The sequence below is a fragment of the Bos mutus genome, chromosome X, assembly GCF_027580195.1.
Source record: "Bos mutus isolate GX-2022 chromosome X, NWIPB_WYAK_1.1, whole genome shotgun sequence".
Classification (NCBI taxonomy): Eukaryota; Metazoa; Chordata; class Mammalia; order Artiodactyla; family Bovidae; genus Bos; species Bos mutus.
Genome location: NC_091646.1, coordinates 71,798,127 through 71,823,216, shown reverse-complemented (window position 1 = coordinate 71,823,216; position 25,090 = coordinate 71,798,127). Strand labels below are relative to the sequence as shown.

Genomic DNA, 25,090 nt, shown 5'->3' with positions numbered 1-25,090 from the left:
TGCTTTGCTTTCGTTCTTTTTGTTTCTTTTCTCCTGTATTCTTTCTTACTTCCCCTTAATTTTCTTCTTTCCTGCCAGCCTAGGTCTTCAGTTCGGCTCAGTCATCAGTCATGTCTGACTGTTTGTGACCCCATGGACTGCAGCCAGGCTTCCCAGTCCATCATCAACTCCTGGAGCTTACTCAAATTCATGTCCATCGAGTCAGGTCTTAGGCCTACCCTTTTCAGGTCAATAAGACTGCTAATTATTCCTCACATGGGAATATTCCTCACATAGTGACCAAGAAGCATACATACTTCCCCTGCTATGGTCATTTGGCTCTCTATAATCACAAACTAATGACTCTTGTCAATTTTGACTCAACTAATCCTTTCCATACTTCATTTCAGGGTCTATTATTCTGACATTTGCTACTTTTTAATTTGTTTTTCTGTTTGTTTTTTGCTCTGAACCCTTTTCTGATTGGTGCAGCTATTGATGATACTGTAGTTTCAGCAGTGTACATCTGGAACACTTGGCCGACTTGTTGAACTTCCCCCAGGGACTACTCCAGGGAGAGGAGGAGAGGGGTGGAGAGGCCAGAACAGTTGCCTGCAAATAGAGATGCCAGTACTGTGGACCATGCTTGTAAAGAAATCCACCTTATTCTGGACCTCAGTTTCCCCATTTGCTTATTGAAGGCACTTGTTCTCCACTCCAAACTCCTGTTGCAGTGGAAGAGGAAAACTACTCTGGTTGTGGATTCTCTCCTACAGCACTTTCTACACTGTAAAGGGATCAATACCTTGAAATAATATACCAAGAAATCTTAGGGACTGTTTTATCTTGCATGAGGCAGCATCACTTTAGTCCCACCTGGCACAGATGGGCTTCTTACGCTTAGACTGAGGCCCCAGACTCACTCCAGGAGTGGGACTGACTCAGTCCCACCCCATTCTCACTCCCTTTGGCTCTCAGGCTCCTGGGTCTCCTTTTCTTTTGGCGGGCCATTGAACTGCAAACACAGCAGGCATGGTTTCATTCCAAACCCAGGACTGTTTTAATTAGTTTAACGTCTGTTAAACGCTTTGAAGATTGAAAGAAACAGATAAGTACTGGATGATGTTATTAACAACTGCAGTTAATTGCAAACATTTCTATTAATACTAGTTTCCGCCTCCTTTTCTTTGCTCTAGTTTCCTTCCAAGGTTCCCCAATTCTTCTCAGCCTCCCTCGCCTCGACTCCTCCTCTCCCCTCTCCCCCCAACCCCGAACTGGCGCTCAAGGGTTAAATTGGGGCGGAGTCCAGGGATGAACGACAGCCGCAGTCACCAACTGGAACAGGGCGAGCTAGAAGAGCTGGGTGGGGCCGCGGGACAGAGGCGAACCCACACGCCCCCAGGCCCCGCCCCGCGGCTGGAGGCCCCGGGTGGAACTGTAGGGGGCGGAGCGGCGAGGCTTGGCGGGCCCGGTGGTTGGGCGTACCAGCACCCGCTTGAGGCACGGGGCGGGGTCGGCCGGGGCCTCCTCCCTCATTCCCTCGGCGGGCCGAGCCGCCTGTCCCTCCCTCCCCTCCTCCTCTCTTTCCCACCCCTCGGAGAGGAGCTGCACATGAGGCTGCTCCCTGCTGGGTCCCGCCCAGCCTCCGTCGCGCAGGAACGGGTCCCTGCAGCCCCCAGCCGATGGCAGGACAGTAGCTGCCTGTCAGGGGTCGCGAAGGGCTGAGGCAGACGCGGCGGCTCCCGGGCCTCAGAGAGTGGGTGTCTCCGGAGGCCATGGGCTACCCCGAGGTGGAGCGCAGGGAACCCTTGCCCGCGGCAGCGCCGCGGGAACGCGGGAGCCAGGGCTGCGGCTGTCGCGGGGCCCCTGCCCGGGCGGGCGAAGGGAACAGCTGCCGGCTCTTTCTGGGTTTCTTTGGCCTCTCCCTGGCCCTCCACCTGCTGACGTTGTGCTGCTACCTAGAACTGCGCTCCGAGTTGCGGCGGGAACGGGGAGCTGAGTCCCGCTTCAGCGGCCCCGGTACCCCCGGCACCTCGGGCACCCTGAGCAGCCCCGGTGGCCTCGACCCCAACGGTCCCATCACCCGCCACTTCGGGCAGCGGTCTCCGCAGCAGCAGCCGCTGGAACCAGGAGAAACTACGCTCCCCCCAGACTCCCAGGATGGGCACCAGGTGAGTCACTCTGGAGGGGCAGGGCCCCCTCACCATGTGCGCAGGGCGGGGGCCGGGGAAGGACTCTGCCACCTCGAGCCAAGTTCGACGGCTGGACCGGGGAGGTGGTGGGCGAGCCAGGGAGAGGTCGCCTGGGGGCAGGTTGTCCTCGGTCCCTGGCCCAACTCACCCTGAGTCTCTCTGGACCCCCGGACTTGGGAACTCTGGCCGGCGCCCGCCGCCCCCGGCTCCGGCTGCCTCGGGAAGAGTTGGCGGCGCTCCCGGCCGGGCCGCGGCGCGAAGGTGCGGGCGCTGCCCCCCTGGCCGACTAACGGCAGCAGCCTGGCCGTTCTGCTCCCGGTGAGATTCTCCGCCCGCTGTGCTTGTTTTTTCGTGTCCAGAGCTGATGCCAGCACTAGCAGACTCTCGTTTGGAGTTGGAGCTGTAAACAGCTGTAATAACTGCTCCACGCCCGTTGAAACAACTTTGAACCGTGTTTTCCGCGCGGGGTCCTGGTGCGCTGACCAGATCGTGGACTTGTTCACACTTACCTGCAATTTGAGACGAATTGTCCTGGGTAATTTAGTGAGGATCAGCGCCCCTGAAGAATTCTGGTAGAAATATACCGTCTTGTTAGACAACTTCTGAAACAGCAAATCTCTTTATTTAGGGAAATTTAGTGCACTTAAACTAAATATTCTCGTTTGCCATATTTTGTCTCATGTAAAACTTAAGAGAAGCAGCCAAGGATCTTTTTGAGGTGGTTGAAGAATAACAGTCAATTTGTTCCTCTTGAGGAAAAGGGGAAGTTGTGCAAATAAGCTCCTTGAGGTGAGCGACCCAGGCCTTCTGTATTTACTACCACATTTAGAGTCATTGCCATACTGTATAACATTGTTAGTGATACTCTGACCACTCATCCAAAGCTGGTGTTGCATTCATGATAATGCTGTAATATTAGGACTGACACAGTTTCTACATTGTAAAGTTGTCCTGAGCCTTAAAATGTTTTGCTAGCACACTTCAACTTATATAACAGTTTATCAGAGAAGTGAATCAATAGACATGCTTCTGGTACTTCAAACTTTAAACACTGTACTACACGATAATTAACTAGGATTCTGGTTCCCTTTATCCACCCTGCATCCCTGACTATACCCAGTAGAAATACTTAGCAGCTGAACTTTGGTATTCTGTGAAAAGATGGATTGAACTTCCTTAGTCACATAGTTGCCAAGGCTTTTTGGCATTCAGAATTGACAGACCTATGTTTGTAGGTTGAGGACTAGCAGAACAGCTGTATTCTGGGGATTCTGTGATGGTATGGGATTCTCATATGGTCTATAATGACGTTTAGTTGCCTTTGCATGGTACTTGAAATAGTTCTGTCTAGGTTTAAATACAGTGCCCTATCTTCTGTCCTTTATTCTTTCTGTTTCAGTCTTTTCGAGGAGTAGAAATAAGCATACTGGCTCTTTACATTTACTGACATCAATTGGAGTTAGAGTTTTTTGTGAATTATGAGGAGCCATGAGTCCATTTGATCACTCACCTTGGAGAACACATAATTCCTATGGGGAAAATGACTTATCTAAAGTCATACAACTATGATCAAAATTAGAATGGTAGCTGGTCTCTTTGTTCCCAGTTCAATACCCATTCCACAATATACTACTTTCTGGAGACTTTTTGTCAGGTGGCTGGGTAGAGCTTTGTAACTTTTACAAAGTAGTTTGCATCATTTTTTACTCTACCTTCATTTTAGCCAGACTAAGTTTAACCATGTATTCCTTATTCTTCCTGAACTTCACTTTCAGGAGAATTAGAGTATGCTTTGAAGGAATTTTAGCCCAGAACGAACTTAAGATTTAAGGATATTAGTTTTAGTATACCAAACCAAAAAAAAAAAAAAGGAAATGTTGATTGGCTAGTAAATTGATACTGCTACATCTTGGGTAAAATTTTCAGTGCCCTGGTGCACCCTCTGCTGGCTTTGCAAGGACATTCAATTGCAGTATTGCTGACAGTAAAGATTCTACATTGTGCTGACAGAATCTGATTCATAAATAAGGAAGTAAACAGCCTCATGGGATTTGGCCACGTAGGTCATATTTTTATATTTCAGTTTTCAACACAAACAGCTGCTGTTACAGCAACTCTTAGATGGAGAGGAAGAAAGATAAAAATATACACCCTTCCATGGGCAAAACACTCATGTTTCACACCAGTTTATCTGCAAGGAGTGCAGGCAAACTGATAAGAATAAATTGCAGGAAGATGTCATGAGACCAAATAGGGAGAATAGTCACAGGTAGGTGACCTCATTGTACAAGGTCATGCAAACCTATCCATGCTATGAGAGGATAGGCTCAGTTATGACTCAAGAAAGGAATCTAGAAGTCACCGAAGATGTATGTATGCCATCTTTCAATTTTAAAACTTTAAAAACAGAATAGAGAAGGAAATTAGGGCATTCAGGATACATAGCAGAGAGATTCAGGATACAAAATACATACTCCTAGGGACTTATTAGAAAAGCCTCCCCAGTGGAGACAGTTGTTCATGATAAAAAATGAAAGGGTCACTGTGGACCTTCTGGAATCATGCCTGTCTCCTACAGCTGGAGTAGCTGAGTATCTGGAGGTTTATCTGGATACTCACTGGAGATGATCTCAGGAACTATTATTATAAATACATCTCATCAGTCTCTGAGTCAGATAATACACAATATTATTGTTAGAGTAAAATAAAAATGACTGTTTATGAATCTGTGAAGAAGGTGGCCCAGTTGTGACTGTGGTCCTAAAAGCCAAGAATATGGTGGGCATTAACAGGAAGAGTGTTGAAAACAATGATGAAACGAAACTCTTATCATTTCCCTGTAAAAGACGAAAAGTGGATTTGCATTCACAATCACATAGGTAATCCTGGTGGCTGCTCATCAAGAAAAACTTAACAGCTCATACAAATCCCCAGAAGCCAATCTAAATTGATCAAAGTGTTGGAAGGATTTTCTAGTTGTTTTTTTCAGTCTGTAGAGAGAGCAGTAGAGAGAAGGATATGATCAAAGTATACTAAACCATGAGAGAGATGATGTAAGTTTAATGTACTGGTGTAATTTAACAATATAGTTCAATAAATAGGAAGCCTTCTATGAGCCAGCCACTATATTAGTTATTCAGTTCAGTTCAGTTCAGTCAGTTTAGTTGCTCAGCTGTGTCTGACTCTTTGAAACTCCACGGACTGCAGGCTTCCCTGTCCATCACCAACTCCTGGAGCTTGCTCAAACTCATGTCCATCGAGCTGGTGATGCCATCCAACCATCTCATCCTCTGTTGTCCCCTTCTCCTCCTGCCTTTAATCTTTCCCAGAATCGGGGTCTTTTCCAATGAATCAGTTCTTCACATCAGGTGCCAAAGTATTGGAGCTTCAGCTTCAGCATCAGTCCTTCCAGTGAATATTCAGGACTGATTTCCTTTAGGATGGACTGGTTGGACCTCCTAGCAGTCCAAGAGTCTTCTTCAACACCACAGTTCAAAAGCATCTACTCTTTGGCACTCAGCTTTCTTTATAGTCCAACTCTCATATCTATAAATGACTAGTGGAAAAACCATAGCTTTGACTAGATGGACCGTTGTTGGCAAATAATGGCTCTGCTTTTTAATATGCTGACTAGGTTGGTCATAGCTTTTCTTCCAAGGAGCAAGTGCCTTTTGATTTCATGGCTGCAGTCACCAACTGCAGTGATTTTGGAGCCCAAAAAACTAAAGTCTGTCACTGTTTCCATTGTTTCCCCATCTATTTGCCATGTAGTGATGGGACCAGATGCCATGATCTTAGTTTTCTGAATGTTGAGTGTTGAGCCAACTTTTTCACTTTCCTCTTTCTCTTTCATTAAGAGGTTCTTTAGTTCTTCTTCACTTTCTGCCATAAGGGTGATGTCATCTGCGTATCTGAGGTTATTGATATTTCTCCCAGCAATCTTGATTCGGGCTTGTGTTTCTTCCAGCCCAGCGTTTCTCATGATGTACTCTGCATAGAAGTTAAATAAGCAGGGTGACAATATACAGCCTTGACGTACTCCTTTCCCAATTTGGAACCAGTCTGTTTGTTGTTCCATGTTCAGTTCTAACTGTTCCTTCTTGACCTGCGTACAGATTTCTCAGGAGGCAGGTAAGGTGGTCTGATATTCCCATCTCTTGAAGAATTTTCCACAGTTTGTTGTGATCCACACAGTCAAAGGCTTTGGTGTAGTCAATAAAGCAAAAGTAGATGTTTTTTTGGAACTGTCTTGCTTTTGCAATGACCCAACACATGTTGGCAATTTGATCTCTGGTTCCTCTGCCTTTTCTAAAACCAGCTTGAACATCTGGAAGTTCACGCTTCATGTACTGTTAAGGCCTGGCTTGGAGAATTTTGAGCATTACTTTGCTAGCATGTGAGATGTGTGCAATTGTGTGGTAGTTTGAACATTCTTTGGCATTGCCTTTCTTTGGGATTGGAATGAAAGCTGACCTTTTCCAGTCCTGTGGCCACGGCTGAGTTTTCCCAATTTGCTGGCATATTGAGTGCAGCACTTTCACAGCATCATCTTTTAGGATTTGAAATAGCTCAACTGGAATTCCATCACCTCCACTAGCTTTGTTCGTAGTGATGCTTCCCAAGGCCCACTTGGCTTCGCATTCTAGGATGTCTGGCTCTAGGTGGGTGATCACACCATCGTAGTTATCTGGGTCATGAAGATCTTTATTGTATAGTTCTTCTGTGTATTCTTGCTACCTTTTCTGAATATCTTCTGCTTCTGTTAGGTCCATATCATTTCTGTCCTTTATTGAACCCATCTTTGCATGAAATGTTCCCTTGGTATCTCTAATTTTCTTGAAGAGATCTCTAGTCTTTCCCATTCTATTGTTTTCCTCTATTTCTATGCACTGATCACTGAGGAAGGCTTTCTTATCTCTCCTTGCTATTCTGCATTCAAATGGGTTTATCTTTTCTTTTCTCCTTTGCCTTTAGCTTGTCTTCTTTTCACAGCTATTTGTAAGGCCTCCATAGACAACCATTTTGGCCTTTTGCATTTCTTTTTCTTGGAGATAGTCTTGAATACTGCCTCCTATACAATGTCAGGAACCTCTGTTCAAGGTTCTTCAGGTACTCTGTCAGATCTAATCCCTTGAATCTGTTTGTCACTTCCACTGTATAATAGTAAATGATATAATTTAGGTCATACCCGAATGGTCTAGTGGTTTTCCCTTTCTTCAATTTAAGTCTAAATTTTTCAATAAGGAGTTCATGATTTGAGCCACTGTCAGCTCGGTCTTGTTTTTGCTAACTGTATAGAGCTTCTCCATCTTTGGCTGCAAAGAATATAATCAATCTGATTTCGGTATTGACCATATGGTGATGTCCATGTGCCAAGTCATCTCTTGTGTTGTTGAAAGAGGGTGTTTGCTATGACCAGTGCATTCTCTTGGCAAAACTCTGTTCTTTGCCCTGCTTCATTTTGTACTCCAAGGCCAAATTTGCCTGTTACTCCAGGTAACTCTTGACCTCCAACTTTTGCATTCCAGTCCCCTATAATGAAAAGGACATCTTTTTTGGTTATTAGTTCTAGACGGTCTTGTAGGTCTTCACAGAACCATTCAAATTCAGCTTCTTCAGCATTACTGGTTGGGGTATAGACTTGGATTACTGTGATAATGAATGGTTTGCCTTGGAAATAAACAGAGATCTTTCTGTCATTTTTGAGAATGCTCCCAAGAACTGCATTTCGGACTCTTGTTGACTATGATGGCTACTCCATTTCTTCTAAGGATTATCTTCATTACCTCCACCATACTTTGGTCTCACGTCAAACAACAGGGAGGGAACACAGCCCCGCCTATCAACAGAAAATTGGATTAAAAAGTTACTGAGTATGGCCCAGCCTGTTAGAACAGGACCCAATTTTCCCCTCAGTCTCTCCCATCAGGAAGCGTCCATAAGCCTCTTATCCTTATCCATCAGAGAGCAGACAGAATGAAAACTACAGTCACAGAAAACTAATTCAAACTGATCACATGGACCACAGCCTTGTCTAACAATGAAATTATGAGCCATGCCATGTAGGGCCACCCAAGATGGATGGGTCATGGTAGAGAGTGCTGTCAAGACATGGTCAATGGAGAAGGGAAGGGCAAACTACTTCAGTCTTCTTGCCTTGAGAACCCCATGAACAGTATGAAAAGGCAAAAAGATATTAGGTATTAGGCATATTTAAATGGTTGGAAGATTATTTTGTGGGGTAGGCAAATAAAGGTAGTATCTCATTCAGTTTCCCTAAGAGATACTCTGATTGGAACTCTTAAGGTTTAACTGCTTAGAAAAATATGTTTGTGTATATTTATAATGGTTTATTGAGAACTATTAGCAATATTTGGAGTATGTCCCTAATTATTTGAGGTGAGCCTTTCATTAAGAGCCTCTTGATGAAAGTGAAAGAAGAGAGTGAAAAAGTTGGCTTAAAACTCAACATTCAAAAACTAACAGCATGATATCCATTCCCATCACTTCATGGCAAATAGACGAGGGAACAATGGAAACAGTGACAGACTTTAGTTTTTTGGGCTCCAAAATCACTGGAGATGATGACTGCAGCCATGAAATGAAAAGGCACTTGCTCCTTGGAAGTAAAGCTATGACCAACCTAGACAGCATATTAAAAAGCAGAGACATTACTTTGCCAGCAAAGGTCCATCTAGTCAAAGCTATGGTTTTTTCCCCTAGTCATGTATGGATGTGAGAGTTGGATTGTAAAGAAGGCTGAGTGATAAAGAATTGATGCTTTTGAACTGTGGTGTTGGAGAAGACTCTTGAGAGTCCCTTGGACTGCAAGGAGTTCCAACCAGTCCATCCTAAAGGAAATCAGTCCTGAATATTCATTGGAAGGACTGACGCTGAAGCTGAAACTCCAATACTTTGGCCACTTGATGCAAAGAACTGACTCATTGGAAAAGACCCTGATGCTGGGAAAGATTGAAGGCAGGAGGAGAAGGGGACGACAGAGGATGATATGGACAGGTGGTATCACCGACTCGATGGGCATGAGTTTGAGCAAGCTCTGGGAGTTGGTGATGGACAGGGAAGCCTGGCGTGCTGCAGTCCATGGGATCACAAAGAGTCGGACATAACTGAGCAACTGACTGATTGAGGTGATGTCATTGAAGTTAACCTTAACTTTGCACAAAACATCTCTTGGTTTAACTGGTTAGGACATTAGTGTATCTAGATTTGATATTAATTATTAGGGCCAGTTGATCAAGAAAATGACTAGGAATCACTAAGTCCAAGAATTATTTTAGCGGAATGGGATCCAGATAAAATCATTGTCTATAGGTTTCAATTTAAACTTTTCAGTGTGATATTGAAGGCTTTCGATGAACTTGCTCCATTATACCTATCCCATTTGGTCTCTTACTAATCTACTCCTGCAACCCGCACACCATATTCTGTCTTGGAATCATTCTTCAGTTGTTATTGCTGTTTTTATGTTTAATAAATTTTGTGTTTTTATATTAGAGCTCCTTCTTTTTTGTTCTTTTTCCACAATACTTGACACAGTACTGGTTATAGTTGGGATACCTGAATACTTGTCAACTTAAATATTATTTGGGGCCTTTGGAGATGTTCATATAAAACAAAGTTTTGTAACAGGCCTGTTTTCCTCAGGTCTTGCTAAGCCTATGAATTGTCACCTATGCTTAGGTGAGTAGATAGCTCCACTGGTAATATTTCACTGGTTTCTAGAATCATTAGACAGTGAAATGGAGAAGATTACCTCTATGATGGTGGAAAAAGTTTTCTGTTGTGTATCATTTGATGTTCTGTTTTATTTGCATTTGGGTCTTATCTCTTTCTTTTTCTCTTAGATCTTGTGAAAAATAACTTGTAATTTATCTGTGACTACCTTACAGAGAAGATCTCTTTATTCCAGAGAACTTCTGAAGCCATTTAATTCCCAAGAACATTACCAAGAAAACCTACTTGCCTTGCCTGCAGGGTGCCCTCATAGAGGGTCATTTTCATCTGACTGGTCTATAAATACTCATCGCTTAGCTCTTCTTTTTTCCCCCTACTTTTTTATTGAAGTATACATACAGAAAAGGTCACAAATCTTAATTGTACAACTTGATGAATTACTATAAAGTGAATACACTAGTGTTACCAGAACTCAGGTCAAGAAATAAAAGTATTGGTAGCATCTCATAACCCCCATCTTACGCCCCAACCCTATCACTATACCATCTTCCTTCTCCAAAGTGAATGACTATCCTGATGTCTAACATCATAGATTACTTTCCCATTATGAACTTGATATAAATGAAATCAAACAGTACATATTCTGGGGTGGCTTTTTTTGGCTCAGTGTCATGCTTTTTTGATATCCATGATGTTGCATGCAAGTGTAGTTTTTTATTTGTATTACTGTATATTATTCACTTGTTTGAATATACCACAGTTTATTCATTCATTCTATTGATAATGGATTTTTGGATTGTTCACTGTTTGGGGTTAGTATAAATAACAGTACTATGAATATTATTACACAGGTCTTTTGGTTATATGTACTTGAATTTCTGTGGGGTATATACCTAGGATTGGAATTTCTGGGTCATAGGGAATGCATATTTTCAAATTTATTGATAATGACAGCTTTTCTCAGTGATTGTACCAATTTGCATTCCCAATGTATGGCAATATATGAGAATTCTAGTTATTCCACATCCTTGCTAATACTTGTTATTGTCACTGTTTAAATTATAGCCATTCTGGTGGGTCGGTTTGTAGTAATACCGCGTTGTGATTTTAAATGGCATTTCTCAGAAGATTAATGAAGTTGTACTCCTTTTCATGTGTTTATTATGTTTGGTTATCTTCTTTTGTGAAGTGCCTATACAAATCTCTTGTATATTTTTATTGGATTGTTTGTTCTTTTCTTATAAATTTGTGGATTCTTTTTAATTTTAGATTTTTAAAAATTAATTTATTTTTTATTGAAGGATAATTGCTTTACAGAATTTTGTTGTTTTCTGTCAAACCGCAACATGAATCAGCCATAGGTATACATATATCCCCTCCCTTTTGAACCTCTGTCCCATCTCCCTCCCAATCCCATCCCTCTAGGTTGATACAGAGCCCCTGTTTGAGTTTCCTGAGCCATACAGCAAATTCCCACTGGCTGTCTATTTTACATATAGTAATGTAAGTTTCCATGTTACTCTTTCCATACATCTCACCCTCTCCTCACCTCTTCCCACGTCCATAAATCTATTCTCTATGTCTGTTTCTCTAAATAAATTCTTCAGTACCGTTTTTCTAGATTCCATATATATACGTTAGAATATGTTATTTATCTTTCTCTTTCTGACTTCACTCTGTATAATAGGTTCTAGGTTCATCCACCTCATTAGAACTGATTCAAATGCGTTCTTTTTTTATGGCTGAGCAATATTCCATTGTGTATATGTACCACAACTTCTTTACCCATTCATCTGTCTATGGACATCTAGGTTGCTTCCATGTTCTAGTTATTGTAAATGGTGCTGCAGTGAACATTGGGATACATGTGTCTCTTTGAATTTTGGTTTCCTCAGGTATATGCCTAGGAGTGGGATTCCTGGGTCTTATGGTGGTTTAATTCCTAGTTTTTTAAGGAATCTCCATACCGTCTTCCATAGTGGCTGTGTCAATTTACATTCCCACCAACACTGCAAGAGGCTTCCCTTTTCTCCATACCCTCTCCAGTATTTATTGTTTGTAGACTTTTTGATTATGGCCATTCTGACCACTGTGAGGTGATATCTCGTAGTTTTGATTTGCATTTCTCTTATAATGAGTGATGTTGAGCATCTTTTCATGTGTTTGTTAGCCATCTGTATGTCTTCTTTGGAGAAATGTCTGTTTAGGTGTTTTTCCCACTTTTTGATTGGGTTATTTGTTTTTCTGGTATTGAGTTGTATGAGCTGCTTATATATTTTGGAAATTAATCCTTTGTCAGCTGTTTCATTTGCTGTTATTTTCTCCCATTCTGAGGGTTGTCTTTTTACCTTGCTTATAGTTTCCTTTGCTGTGCAAAAGCTTTTAAGTTTAATCATGTCCCACTTGTCTACTTTTTTTTTTTCCCCATTACTCTAGGAGGTGGGTTATAGAGGACCTTGCTTTGATTTATGTCATTGAGTGTTCTGCCTATGTTTTCCTCTAAGAGTTTTATACTTTCTGGTCTTACATTTAAGTCATTAATTCATTTTGAGTTTATCTTTGTGTATGGTGTTAGGAAGTGTTCTAATTTTATTCTTTTACATGTACCTGTCCAATCCCAGCATCATTTATTGAAGAGACTGTCACTGCCTCATTGTGTTATTCTTGCCTCATTTGTCAAAAATAAGGCACCCTTAGGTGCCTGGGTTTATTTCTGGGCTTTCTGTCTTGTTCTATTGGTCTATATTTTTGTTTTTGTGCCAGTACCATAGCATACTTGATGACTGTAGCTTTGTAGTGTAATCTGAAGTCAGGAAGGTTGATTCCTCCAGCTCCAGTTTTCTTTCTCAAGACTGCTTTGGCTATTCGGGGTCTTTATTGTTTCTATATGAATTGTGAAATTTTTGTTCTAGTTCTGTCACGAATGCTGTTGGTAATTTGATAGGGATTGCATTGAATCTGTAGATTGCATTTTATAGTATAGTCATTTTCACAATATTGATTCTTCCTACCCAGGAACATGGAATATCTCTCCATCTGTTTATGTCATATTTGATTTCTTTCATTAGTGTCTTATAATTTTCTGTGTACAGTTCTTTTGTCTCCTTAGGTAGGTTTGTTCCTAGATATTTAATTCTTTTTGTTGTAATGGTGAATGGGATTTATTCCTTAATTTCTCTTTCTCATTTTTCATTGTTAGTATATAAAAATGCAAGTGGTTTCTGTGTATTGATTTTATATCCTGTAACTTTGCTAAATTCACTGGTTAGCTCTAGAAATTTTCTGATACTATGTTTAGGGTTTTCTATGTGCAGTATCATGTCATCTGCAAACAGTGAGAGCTTAATTTCTTCTTTTCTGATCTGGATTCTTTTTATTTTTTTTTCTTCTCTGATTGCTGTAGCTAGGACTTCCAGAACTATATTGAATAATAGTGGTGAAAGTGGACACCCTTGTTTTGTTCCTGATCTTAGGGGGAATGCTTTCAGTGTTTCCCCATTGAGAATAATGTTTGTTGTAGGCTTATCATATATGGCCGTTACTATGTTAAGGTAAGTTCCTTCTGTGCCCATTTTTTGAAGAGTTTTAATCATAAATGGGTGCTGAATTTTGTCAAAGTTTTTTTTTCTGCCTCCATTGAGATTATCATATGGTTTTTATCTTTAAATTTGTAATATGGTGTACCACATTGATTGATTTGTGTATATTGAAGAATCCCTGCATCCCTGGAATGAACCCAACTTGATTATGGTGTATCAGCTTTTTGATGTGTTGCTGAATTCTGTTTCCTAAAATTTTGTTGAGGATTTTTACATCTATGTTCATCAGTGATATTAGCCTGTAGTTTTCTTTTTTTGTGTTGTCTTTGTCTGCTATTGGTATCAGGGTGATGGTAGCCTCATAGAATGAGTTTGGAAGTGTTCTTTCCTCTGCAATTTTTCAAAAGAATTTTAGAAGGATAGGCATTAGCTCTTCTCTAAATGTTCGAAAGAATTCTCCAGTGTAGCCATCTGGTCCTGGGCTTTTTTGGGGGGGAGATTTTTGATCACAGCTTCAATTTCAGTGCTTGTGATTGGGTTGTTCATAATTTCTATTTGTTCCTGATTCAGTCTTGGAAGACTGAACTCCTCTAAGAATCTGTCCATTTCTTCCAGGTTATCCATTTTATTGCCATATAGTTGTTCATAATAGTCTCTTATAATGCTTTGTATTTCTCCATTGTCTATAGTAACCTTTCCCTTTTCATTTCTAATTTAGTTGATTTGATTCTTCTCTTTTTTTCTTGATGGGTCTGGCTAAAAGGTTTGTCAATTTTGTTTATCTTCTCAAAGCACCAGCTTTTAGCTTGAAAGAGATGGGAATACCAGACCACCTGACCTGCCTCATGAGAAACCTATATGCAGGTCAGGAAGCAACAGTTAGAACTGGACATGGAACAACAGACTGGTTCTAAATAGGAAAAGGAGTACGTCAAGCCTGTATATTGCCACCCTGATCATTTAACTTCTATGCAGAGTACATCATGAGAAACGCTGGGCTGGAAGAAACACAAGCTGGAATCAAGATTGCCAGGAGAAATATCAATAACCTCAGATATGCAGATGACACCACCCTTATGGCAGAAAGTGAAGAGGAACTAAAAAGCCTCTTGATGAAAGTGAAAGTGGAAAGTGAAAAAGTTGGCTTAAAGCTCAACATTCAGAAAACGAAGATCATGGCATCTGGTCCCATCACTTCATGGGAAATAGATGGGCAAACAGTGGAAACAGTGTCAGACTTTATTTTGGGGGGGCTCCAAAATCACTGCAGATGGTGACTGCAGCCGTGAAATTAAAAGACGCTTACTCCTTGGAAGGAAAGTTATGACCAACCTGGATAGCGTATTGAAAAGCAGAGACATTACTTTGCCAACAAAGGTCCATCTAATCAAGGCTATGGTTTTTCCAGTGGTCATGTATGGATGTGAGAGTTGGACTGTGAAGAAAGCTGAACACCGAAGAATTGATGCTTTTGAACTGTGGTGTTGGAGAAGACTCTTTGAGAGTCCCTTGGACTGCAAGATTCAACCAGTCCATTCTGAAGGAGATTAGCCCTGGGTGTTCTTTGGAAGGAATGATGCTAAAGCTGAAACTCCAGTACTTTGGCCACCTCATGTGAAGAGTTGACTCATTGGAAAAGACTCTGATGCTGGGAGGGATTGGGGGCAGGAGGAGAAGGGGACGACAGAGGATGAGATGGCTGGATGGCGTCACCGACTCGATGCACATGAGTTTGGGTGAACTCCGGGAGTTGGTGATGGACAGGGAGGCCTGGCGTGCTGCGATTCATGGGGTCGCAACGAGTGGGACACGACTGAGCGACTGAACTGAACTGAATCTTTACTGTTGTTTCAATTTTTAAAAATTTATTTCTGCTCGGATGGAATGTCCTGAAGATATCAATGAGCTCCATCTCATCTAATGTACCATTTAAGACTTGTGTTTCCTTATTAATTTTCTGTTTTGATCATCTGTCCATTGGTGTGAGTGGGGTGTTGAAGTCTCCTACTATTATTGGGTTACTGTCAGTTTCTCCTTTTATGTCTGTTAGTGTTTGTCTTATGTATTGAGGTGCTCCTATGTTGTGTGCATAGATATTTACAGTTGTTATGTCTTCCTCTTGGATTGATCCCTTGATCATTATGTAGTTGTCCTTCCTTATATCTTGTAATCTTCATTTTAAGGTCTATTTTGTCTGATATAAGGATTTTGACTCCAGCTTTCTTTCACTTCCCATTTGCATGGAATATATTTTTCCATCCTTTCACTCTCAATCTATATGTGTCTTTAGGTCTGAAGTGAGTTTCTTGTAGACAGCAAATATATGGGTCTTGTTTTGTATCCATTCAGTTAGTCTGTGTCTTTTGGTTGGAGCATTTAATCCATTTAAAGTACTTATTGATATATATGTTCCCATTGCCATTTTCTTAATTGTTTGCGGTTGATTTTGTAGATCTTTTTCCTTCTCTTGTATTTCTTGACTATATAAGTCCCTTTAACATTTGTTGTAAAGCTCGTTTGGTGGTACTGAATTCTCTTAACTTTTGCTTGTCTGAAAAGCTTTTGATTTCTCCATCAGTTTTGAATGAGATCCTTGCTGGGTACAGTAATCTTGGTTGTAGATTTTTCCCTTTCAGTACTTTAAATGTATCCTACCATTCCCTTCTGACCTGCAGAGTTTCTGCTGAAAGATCAGCTGTTAAGCATTTGGAGTTTCCCTTGTATGTTAATTGTTGCTTCTCCCTTACTGCTTTTAATATTCTTTCTTTGTGTTCAGTCTTTGTTAGTTTGATTAGTATGTGTCTTGATCTGTTTCTCCTTGGGTTTGTCCTGTATGGGACTCTTTGTGCCTTTTGGACTTCAATGACTATTTCCTTTTCCATGTTGGGGAAATTTTCAACTATAATTTCTTCAAAAATATTCTCATACCCTTTCTTTTTCTCTTCTTCTTCTGGGACCCCTATAATTCAAATGTTGGTGTGTTTGATATAGTCCCACAGGTCTCTGAGACTGTCCTCAGCTCTTTTCATTCTTTTTACTTTATTCTGCTCTTCAGAAGTTATTTCCATCATTTTATCTTCCAACTCACTAATTCTTTCTGCTTCAGATATTCTGCTATTGATTAATTTCAGTAATTGTGTTGTTTGTCTCTGTATGTTTATTCTTTAATTCTTCTAGGTCTTTGTTAATTGATTCTTGCATTTTCTCCATTTTGGTTTCAAGGTTTTTGATCATCTTTACTATCATTATTCTCAATTCTTTTTCAGGTAGCTTGCCTATTTCCTCTTCGTTTATTTGGACTTCTGTATTTCTAGTTTGTTTCTTCATTTGTGCAGTATTTCTCTGCCTTTTCATTATTATTTTTTTTAAGTTATTGTGTTTCAGGTCTCCTTTCCCAAGCTTCAAGGAAAGTTGAATTCTTTCCTTAAAGAAGGTTGAATTCTTTCTTCCTTTTGGTTTCTGCCCTCCTAAGATTGGTGCAGTGGTTTGTGTGAGCTTTGTATAGGGTGAGATTTGTGCTGAGTTTTTGATTGTTTGGTTGTTTGTGTTTCCTCTGATGGGCAAGGCTGAGTGAGGTGGTGGTCCTGTCTGCTAACGGTTGGGTTTGTATTTTTGTTTTGTTTTTTGTTTAGATGAGGCGTCCTGCACAGGGTGCTACTGGTGGTTGGGTGATGCAGGGTCTTATATTCAAGTGGTTTCCTTTGTGTGAGTTCTCACTATTTGATATGCCCTAGGGCTAGTTCTTTGGTAGTCTAGGGTCTTGGAGTCAGTGCTCCTACTCAAAAGGCTAAGGGTTTGATCTCTGGTCAGGAACAAAGATTCAACAAGTGACCCATTATGGCATTAAGTGACATTAAAACAAATATCCAAAAATGAGAAACCAAAGATGAACCCCAGACAAATGGCAGTTACAAAGTCAGGCAAATAATAATTAAAATGATGGACTATACACATGTATATATACACCTATAAGCAAAGTGAAAAAATAAAGTACAGTAGATTGACCCAGTGAACAATGGAAATCAAAAATTATATTTACCAGTTAAGAACAAAACTACCTTAAGCACACACTGAAAAACAAAACTAAAGCAAGGTGTGCCAAGTGGGGAATAAAGCAATAAAACCAAAACTAACAAATATGTTGAGAGGAAAGAAAAGAGAAAGAAAGAATAGATATGCAAAGTAAACAGAGTTAGATGAAGAAGATTTATATGCATTAAAGATTAACTGCAAGGGGAAAAGAACAGTAGGAAAGGCAAACAAAGGAATAAATATAGAAAAAATATCAGGTGTGAAAAAACTAAAAAATGTAAATTATAAAAAAGAAAAGGAAAAAAAAAACAGAAGAAAGGAAAAAGGGAGAAAAAAGGGAAAACTCCACAGAACTGCAAAAGCCCAATGTAGAGGCAGAGGTTTATAACAACAATAGAAAGTGTGACTGAATATACACATATACATATACACTCATGAGCAGAGCAAAGTGAAAACAGTCCAACAAAAATAAAGTACAGTAGATTGACCCAGCGAACAAAGGAAACCAAAAATTTTATCTACTGGAACAAAACTTATTCAAGCATGAACTAGAAAATAAAACTAAAGCAAGGTGCCAATTGGGGAAGAAAGCAATGAAAATAAAACTAACAAATATATTGAGAGGAAAGAGAAAGAAAAAGAAAGAATAGATATGCAAAGTTAAATAAAGGTAGATAAAGAAGATTTACATATGTTAAAGTATAACTGCAAGGGGAAAAGAACAGTAGGAAAAGCAAAGAAAGGAATAAATGTAGAAAAAAACAATAGGCTTTAAAAGTTAAAAATTAAAATTAAAAAAAAGAAAAGAAAAAAAAGAGGAAAACTCCACAGAACTTCAAAAGCCCAACGTACAGGCATAGGTTTATGACAACAATAAAAAATGTGACTGAGGAAAAAAAAAAGCTCAAAAGCTTAATTAGATTTCTTAATGCCAATAAAATCGACAACTACAACAGAGGGGGAAAAATCCTATAAAATCTACAGAACAGGTCAAAAAATAAGAATAATAAATGTTTTTCTTGAGTCACTGCTGTCAGAGTCCTTTCCCTCACTAGGGGTCACAGCCCACCTCACCTCCCTAGGATGCCCTCTAACACTCTGCTGATCTCTGGACCTGCTGTGGGGGCAGCTCAGATTCTAATCTGGTCCTACTCCTGTGTGTTCTTACCTCCAATGTCCACAGCTATCAGAGCTTGTGTGTTTTCTTTTGTGGGAGCTCTCAATGGCCTTTTAAATATTCAATCGACACAGAGTCTGCTTAGTTGATCATGTGGATTTAAATGCAGCTTGTACACCTGATAGGAAGGTTTTGGGTCTTCTTCCTTAGCCACACTGCCCATGGGTTTCAATTGTGGTTTAATTTCCACTTCTACATGTGGGTCATCCACTGGAGTTTAGCTCCTGAGGCTGCCCTGGAAGGCTTGGGTTTGCCCCTATGAGAGCCAGGTATGGAGGTGGTGCAGCTGCTTGGGTCTCAGGGGTTCTGGCAGCAGCAGGTAGTTGGGGGTGGGCGGCTAGGGCAGCAGGAAATATAGTGCTCTAGAAGGGTATGGCAACCAGTAATGGCCAATATGCTCCAGTATTCTTGCCTGGAGGACCCCCTCTCTGACAGAGAAGGCTGGCAGGCCACAGTCTATGGGGTCGCAAAGAGTCAGACACGACCAAAGTGACCCTGGGTGCGTAGATGCAAGACTTTTTTTTTGCCTGTGGCACTTCTGCCCCAGTGAGAGTTGAGCGTGAAGGTGGCGCAGCTGCTTGGCTTGAAGGGACCCTGGCGGTGCCAAGTGTTCAAAGACATAGACTGCTTCCACGGCAGGAGTTATGGCCCTATCAGAGCCTTTTTTTCAAGCTTCTTGTAGCTGGTGATCAGAAGGCCTCTTTGGCCAGTCTTTCTCCATAGCTCCATCCCTTCAAGCACTTAGAGGTTCTTCTCTGTTGTTCGGCATGTCAGGCACATAGAAGGGCCCCCCTGGCTGGGTTCCTACTCTGTAGATCGGTGCGTCAGGCACTTGAAGGAGCACCCTGGGTGTGGTCCCACTCTGTAGTTCAGTGTGTCTGGCATTTGATGGGCAGGCTGTCTATTGTTCAGCTGCTGATGCTGACCTGTGGGGAGAGAGAGGCTATGGTGATGGCTCTACCCTCCATGCGTGACTCAGTAGTATCGCCTTGCTTCCATGGCTTCCTAGCTTTCTTCCACCAGCATTTCCCACCACGATCTCCTCCCTCACATCCCCTCGATCTGTCTCTCCACAGTCAACAGCAGCCCCCACCCTGGGATTGCTCCCAAATCCCTAAACTCCAGCTCCCAGCTGCTGCGCCTTCCAGGAGACCAGTATTCCTGTCCCAGGTATGTATGGCTTCGGCAAGGACTGTCTGATTCTCATTCCATTTAGGCTGCCACAGATCAGCTGTTTCACACTCAGCTTTAAATATTTTTCTTCTGACTCAGACAATTGCCCTGCTGTGGGGATCGGACCCCTGCTTCAGTCCCCCCACCCACTGAGGGCAGGTCCAGTCCTACCAACACTCCTGTTTTTCCCCCTTGTTCCTTCATCCTACTGAGTGTTGTGTGCTTGTGTATATTCTTTTCCACTGGTCAGATTCTCCTGTCCGCTGTCAGCTGGTGTTCTGCATGCACTTCTGTGTCTGAAGGTATATTCCTGATGTGTCTGTGGAGAGAGATGTATTCCACGTTCGCCTACTCCTCCACCATCTTGTTTGCCTCTGCTTTTTAATATGCTGTCAAGGTTAGTCATAGCTTCTTTTCCAAAGAGCATGTGTCTTTATTTCATGGCTGCAGTCACCATCTGCAATTATTTTGGAGCCCAGAAAAATAAAGTCTCTCAGTGTTTCCACTGTTTCCCCATCTACTTGCCATGAAGTGATGGCACTGAATGCCATGATCTTAGTTTTCTGAATGTTGAGCTTTAAGCCAACTTTTTCACTCTCCTCTTTCACTTTCATCAAGAGGCTCTTTAGTTCTTCTTTGCTTTCTGCCATAAGGGTGGTGTCATTTGCATATCTGAGGTTATTGATATTTCTCCCTGTAATCTTGATTCCAGCTTGTGCTTCATCCAGTCCAGCATTTCACATGATGTACTCGGCATAGAAGTTAAGCAAGCAGGGTGACAATATACAGCCTTGATGTACTCCTATTTGTAACCAGTCTGTTGTTCCATGTCCAATTCTAACTGTTGCTTCTTGACCTGCATACAGATTTCTCAGGAGATAGGTCAGATGGTCTGGTATTCCAATCTCTTGAAGAATTTTCCAGTTTGTTGTGATCCACACAGTCAAAGGCTTTGGTGTAGTCAATAAAGCAGAAGTGGATGTTTTTTTCTGCAACCGTCTTGCTTTTTTGATGATCCAATGGATGTTGAGAATTTGATCTCTGGTTCCTCTGCCTTTTCTGAATTCAGCTTGAACATCTGGAAGTTCACAATTCACGTACTGTTGAAGTCTGGCTTGGAGAATTTTGAGCATTACTTTGCTAGCGTGTGAGATCTGGATCTCAAAATATTTGCTTTTGCATGTTCATTGCAGCATTCAAAATAGCTAAGATGTGAAAACAATTGAAATGTCAATCGATACATAAGTGGATATAGAAAATGTGATATATACATACAGTAGGGTACTATTTCACATTAAAAAAGAGATTCTGCCACATGTGACAACATGGATGAACCTTGAGGACATTATGCTAAGTGAAATAAGCCAGACACAGAAAGGCAAATAGTACATGACTCCACTTATATGAGGTATCTAAAATAGTCAAATTTATAGAATCAGAGAGTGGAATGGTGGTTTCCTAGAGCCAAGGGTGGGGAGAGAAAATGTGGTTACTAATCAACAGGCATTAAATTTCACTTAAGCAATATTAGGACTTCCGTGGTGGCTCAGATGGTAAAACGTCTGTCTACAATGTGGGAGACCCGGGTTCAATCCCTGGGTCGGGAAGATCCCCTGGAGAAGGAAATGACAACCCACTCCAGTACTATTTGCCTGGAAAATCCCGTGGATGGAGAAGCCTGGTAGGCTACAGTTCATGGGGTCACAAAGAGTCAGACACGACTGAGCAACTTCACTTCACTTCTTCTTCTAAGCAATATAAGTTCTAGAGATCTGCTATAGAATATATATAGTCAAAAATAATGTGTTGTACACTTAAAATTTAAGAGGGTAAGTCGCATGTTATGAGTTCTAACCACAGTAAAATAAAATTAAGGGAAAAAACCCTCCTGGGATTTTTGTTTTGATTGGATTGAATCTAAAAATGAATTTAGGGAGAACTTTCCTTTACTATATTGAATCTTCCAATCTATGAATATGGTATATATCTCCACTAATTTAGGTCTTTAATTTTTCTTGGTACTATTTTATAGTTTTCTATGTATGGCACTTGTACATCTTTCATTAGATTTATTTTAAGACATTTTATATTTTTGAAGCCATTTAAAATGTTATCTGCAGTTGATGCTGTGATCCATTTCCTAAGTCCATGTCTTGGTTGAAGAAAATTGTCTCAAGGACAGTTGTCTCATCTCCCAAGGAGATGCTTCCTTGCATTATCATGCATCCAGTGCCTGATTAATGAGGAGGTATAAAGGCTTGCCCTTTACTCCCCAAATACAGAAACCTTTGAAAGGCCATATTAGCTCCAGAGCTATCTATAACTTTGCCTAGGGTCTTTTGGAGATTGTTTTTTCCCTCTTATACATATGTTGATCCCCAAAGCACTTTCTAATAAAAGTAGTGCTTGATAAACTATGTCACCCAGTCTGCTTCACAGGAAAACCAACCTGGGACCATATAACTTTAAAACTTCATTTTAAAATTTCTTCTGGCGTATGCCTAGAAATATAGTTTCTGTTAAATATTGACAGCAGTATACAAAGTATACAAAAAAAAATTGTTTTGAACTCATAGTACTAACAAACTATCTGTAGGTCTTGTGGATTTTCTATGTATACCATCACACCTTTTATGAAAAATGATGTTTTATCTTTTTATTTTTTCCTCTCCAATATCTATACATAAGATTTTTTTCTTACCTTATTGCACTGGCTTGAACCTTCAGAAGAATGCTGTTTTGGAATAGTAATAGCATGACAGAGGGAAGGAAAAAAAAAGAAATAGTAATAAGATGCATCTTTGTCCTATTCCCAATCTAAGAGGAAAAAGCATTTAATGCTTCACCTCCATAATGTTTGCTATAGTTTTAAGTTTTTTCTAGTTATTTATCACTTTAAAAGTTCTTTTTTAGAACTGGTTTACTGAGAGTTTTGTTTTAATCATAAATGGAAATAGCATTTTATCAAATGTCTTTCCTGCATCTATTGAGATAATCATATAACTTTTCCCATTTAATATAGTGTTTAATGTAGTGTTAAAACAATTTTACACTTGTGGGATAAACCTAGTCTTGCTCTTTTATTTATTTAGGACTTTCGGTTTATTGTATAATTAACTCAAATTGTCACATTTCTTCTCATATATGAAGTGCAAAGCCTAGAAATTAAGGCTTTCACGTTCATATAGAATCACCTGTAATAATCCTGTTTGTTTAAAGAATATCCATTTGCAAACATTTACAGTGGTTGATAGTCCACATTATCTCCTATCTTTTGCTACATTCAGCATTTCCCCGAGCTCCATCCTAAGCACTGATATGTAATTTCATAATTCTGTTTGAAATACATACTGTTATTTATTTTTCTTGATTTCATTTAGCTTTATACATTTCTGATTATCTGAATATTTTCTTCATAAAACTGTCATCAAAAAAGAGAGATTACTTCAGTTTGCTTCAGTGTTCAAGTTTGTTTTTCTTTTTGCCAACTTTGCTTCAGTTGTCCTAAATATGATGTATTATTTATTTTATATATTGCTAGATTTGGTTTGCTAAAATTTCATTTAGGATCTTTGCATCTATGTACATGATTGAGATTAGCATGTAGTTTTCCTTCCTTATCAGTCTTGGACAAGGTTAAAATGTTCCAATAAGATTAGTTTAAAGTATTTCATTTCTACTTTTTGTCTGTAAGAGTTTATGTAATATTGGTAATAATTCTTCCTCAAATGTAGCAAAGCATCTGCGCCTAGAATTTTTTGGGTGGGGAAAGGGAGATTTTAATCTCTAGATTTTCTATCTTAAAAAACATTTATTTATTTATTTGGCTGCACCAGGTCTTAGTTGTGGCACGTGAACCCTTAGTTGCAGCATATAGGATCTAGTTTCCTGACCAAGGATTGAACCCGGGCCCCCTGCATTGGGAGCCCAGTATTAGCCACTGGACCACCAGGGAAGTCCCGTTTGCTATGTTAATAGAGATAAGATTTTCAGATTTTATTCAGCTTTTTGGTAAATTGTGTTCTAGAAATTTATTTAGCAAAAAATTTATTCACAGATACAGTTTCATGATATCCTCTGCTGCTGCTGCTGCTGCTATGTCACTTCAGTCGTGTCCGACTCTGTGCAACCCCATAGACGGCAGCCCACCAGGCTCCACTGCCCCTGGGATTCTCCAGGCAAGAACACTGGAGTGGGTTGGCATTTCCTTTTCCAATGCATGAAAGTGAAAAGTGAAAGTGAAGTCACTCAGTCATATTCGACTCTTCGGGACCCCATGGACTGCAGCCTACCAGGCTCCTCCATCCATGGGATTTTCCAGGCAAGAGTACTGGAGTGGGTCGCCATTGTCTCACTCTTTTCTTAATGATGTGGTAAAATATATGTAACATGAAACTTATCATTATAACCAAACATTTTTATGGTTCAGTGACAGAGAGTACATTCAGAATATGGGTACCCATCGTCACTGTCTGTTTTCAAAACTCTTTCAGTCCTCCCAAACAGAAAATCCATACCCATTAAACAGTAACTCCCTATTTCCCCCTACCTGTGACCACTAGTAGCCTCCATTATACTTTCTGTTTCTTTGAATTTACCTATTTTAGGTATCTCATATATCAGTGTATTCAACTTGGGCTTCCCGGGAGGCTCAGTGGTAAAGAATCCACCTGTCAATGCAGGAGCTGTGGGAGGTGCAGTTTCCATCCCTTGGCTAGGAAAATCCCCTGGAGGAGAACATGGCAACCCCACTCCAGTATTCTTTCCAGGATAATCCTATGGACAGAGGAGCTTGGCGATCTACAGTCCATGGGGTCACAAAGGATCAGATACAAGTGACTGAGCATGCACACATAAGTGGAATCATCCAATATTTCTCCTTTTGTGTCTGTGTTATTTCATCAGTGTTGTAGTGTGTATCAGAATTTTATCCTTTTTTTAAATGGCTGAATAATATTTCACTGTGTCTGTATGTGTTTGTGTGTACACCATATTTTGTTTATCTGTTCGTTTGTTGATGGACGTTTTGGTTGTTTGCATTTTTGGTTTTTGTGAATAATGTTGCTATGAATATTGGCATTCAAGTATGTGTGTCCCTGCTTTTAGTTCTTTTGTGTGAAATTGATGGATTATATGGTAATTCCGTTTAAATTTTTTGAAGTACTGACAAATTGTTTTCCACAGTGGTTGTATTTTTTTATATTCCCCCAAGCAATGCACAGTTTCTCATCCTACTAACACTTGTTCCAGTTTCTCCACATCCTCACCAACACTTGTTATATTTTTATATTTTAAAAAATTAC

General features: G+C 40.5%; 1 protein-coding gene across 5 annotated transcripts in view; it reads left to right on the top strand.

The window, feature by feature from the left end:
- Positions 1-1,502: 1,502 nt before the first annotated feature.
- The window catches only part of EDA (ectodysplasin A), a 396,783-nt gene continuing 373,195 nt past the window's right edge, over positions 1,503-25,090 (top strand). For 3 of the 5 annotated variants that reach the window (XM_005896186.3, XM_005896185.2, XM_005896184.2), the window contains exon 1: positions 1,507-2,150. In XM_005896186.3, the coding sequence (XP_005896248.1) occupies positions 1,755-2,150 (396 nt within the window). In that variant the 5' untranslated portion in view covers positions 1,507-1,754. Of the gene's footprint in view, positions 2,151-25,090 lie in introns of all 5 variants that reach the window. The other 2 variants (XM_070365745.1, XM_005896187.2) reach the window with 2 other exon arrangements.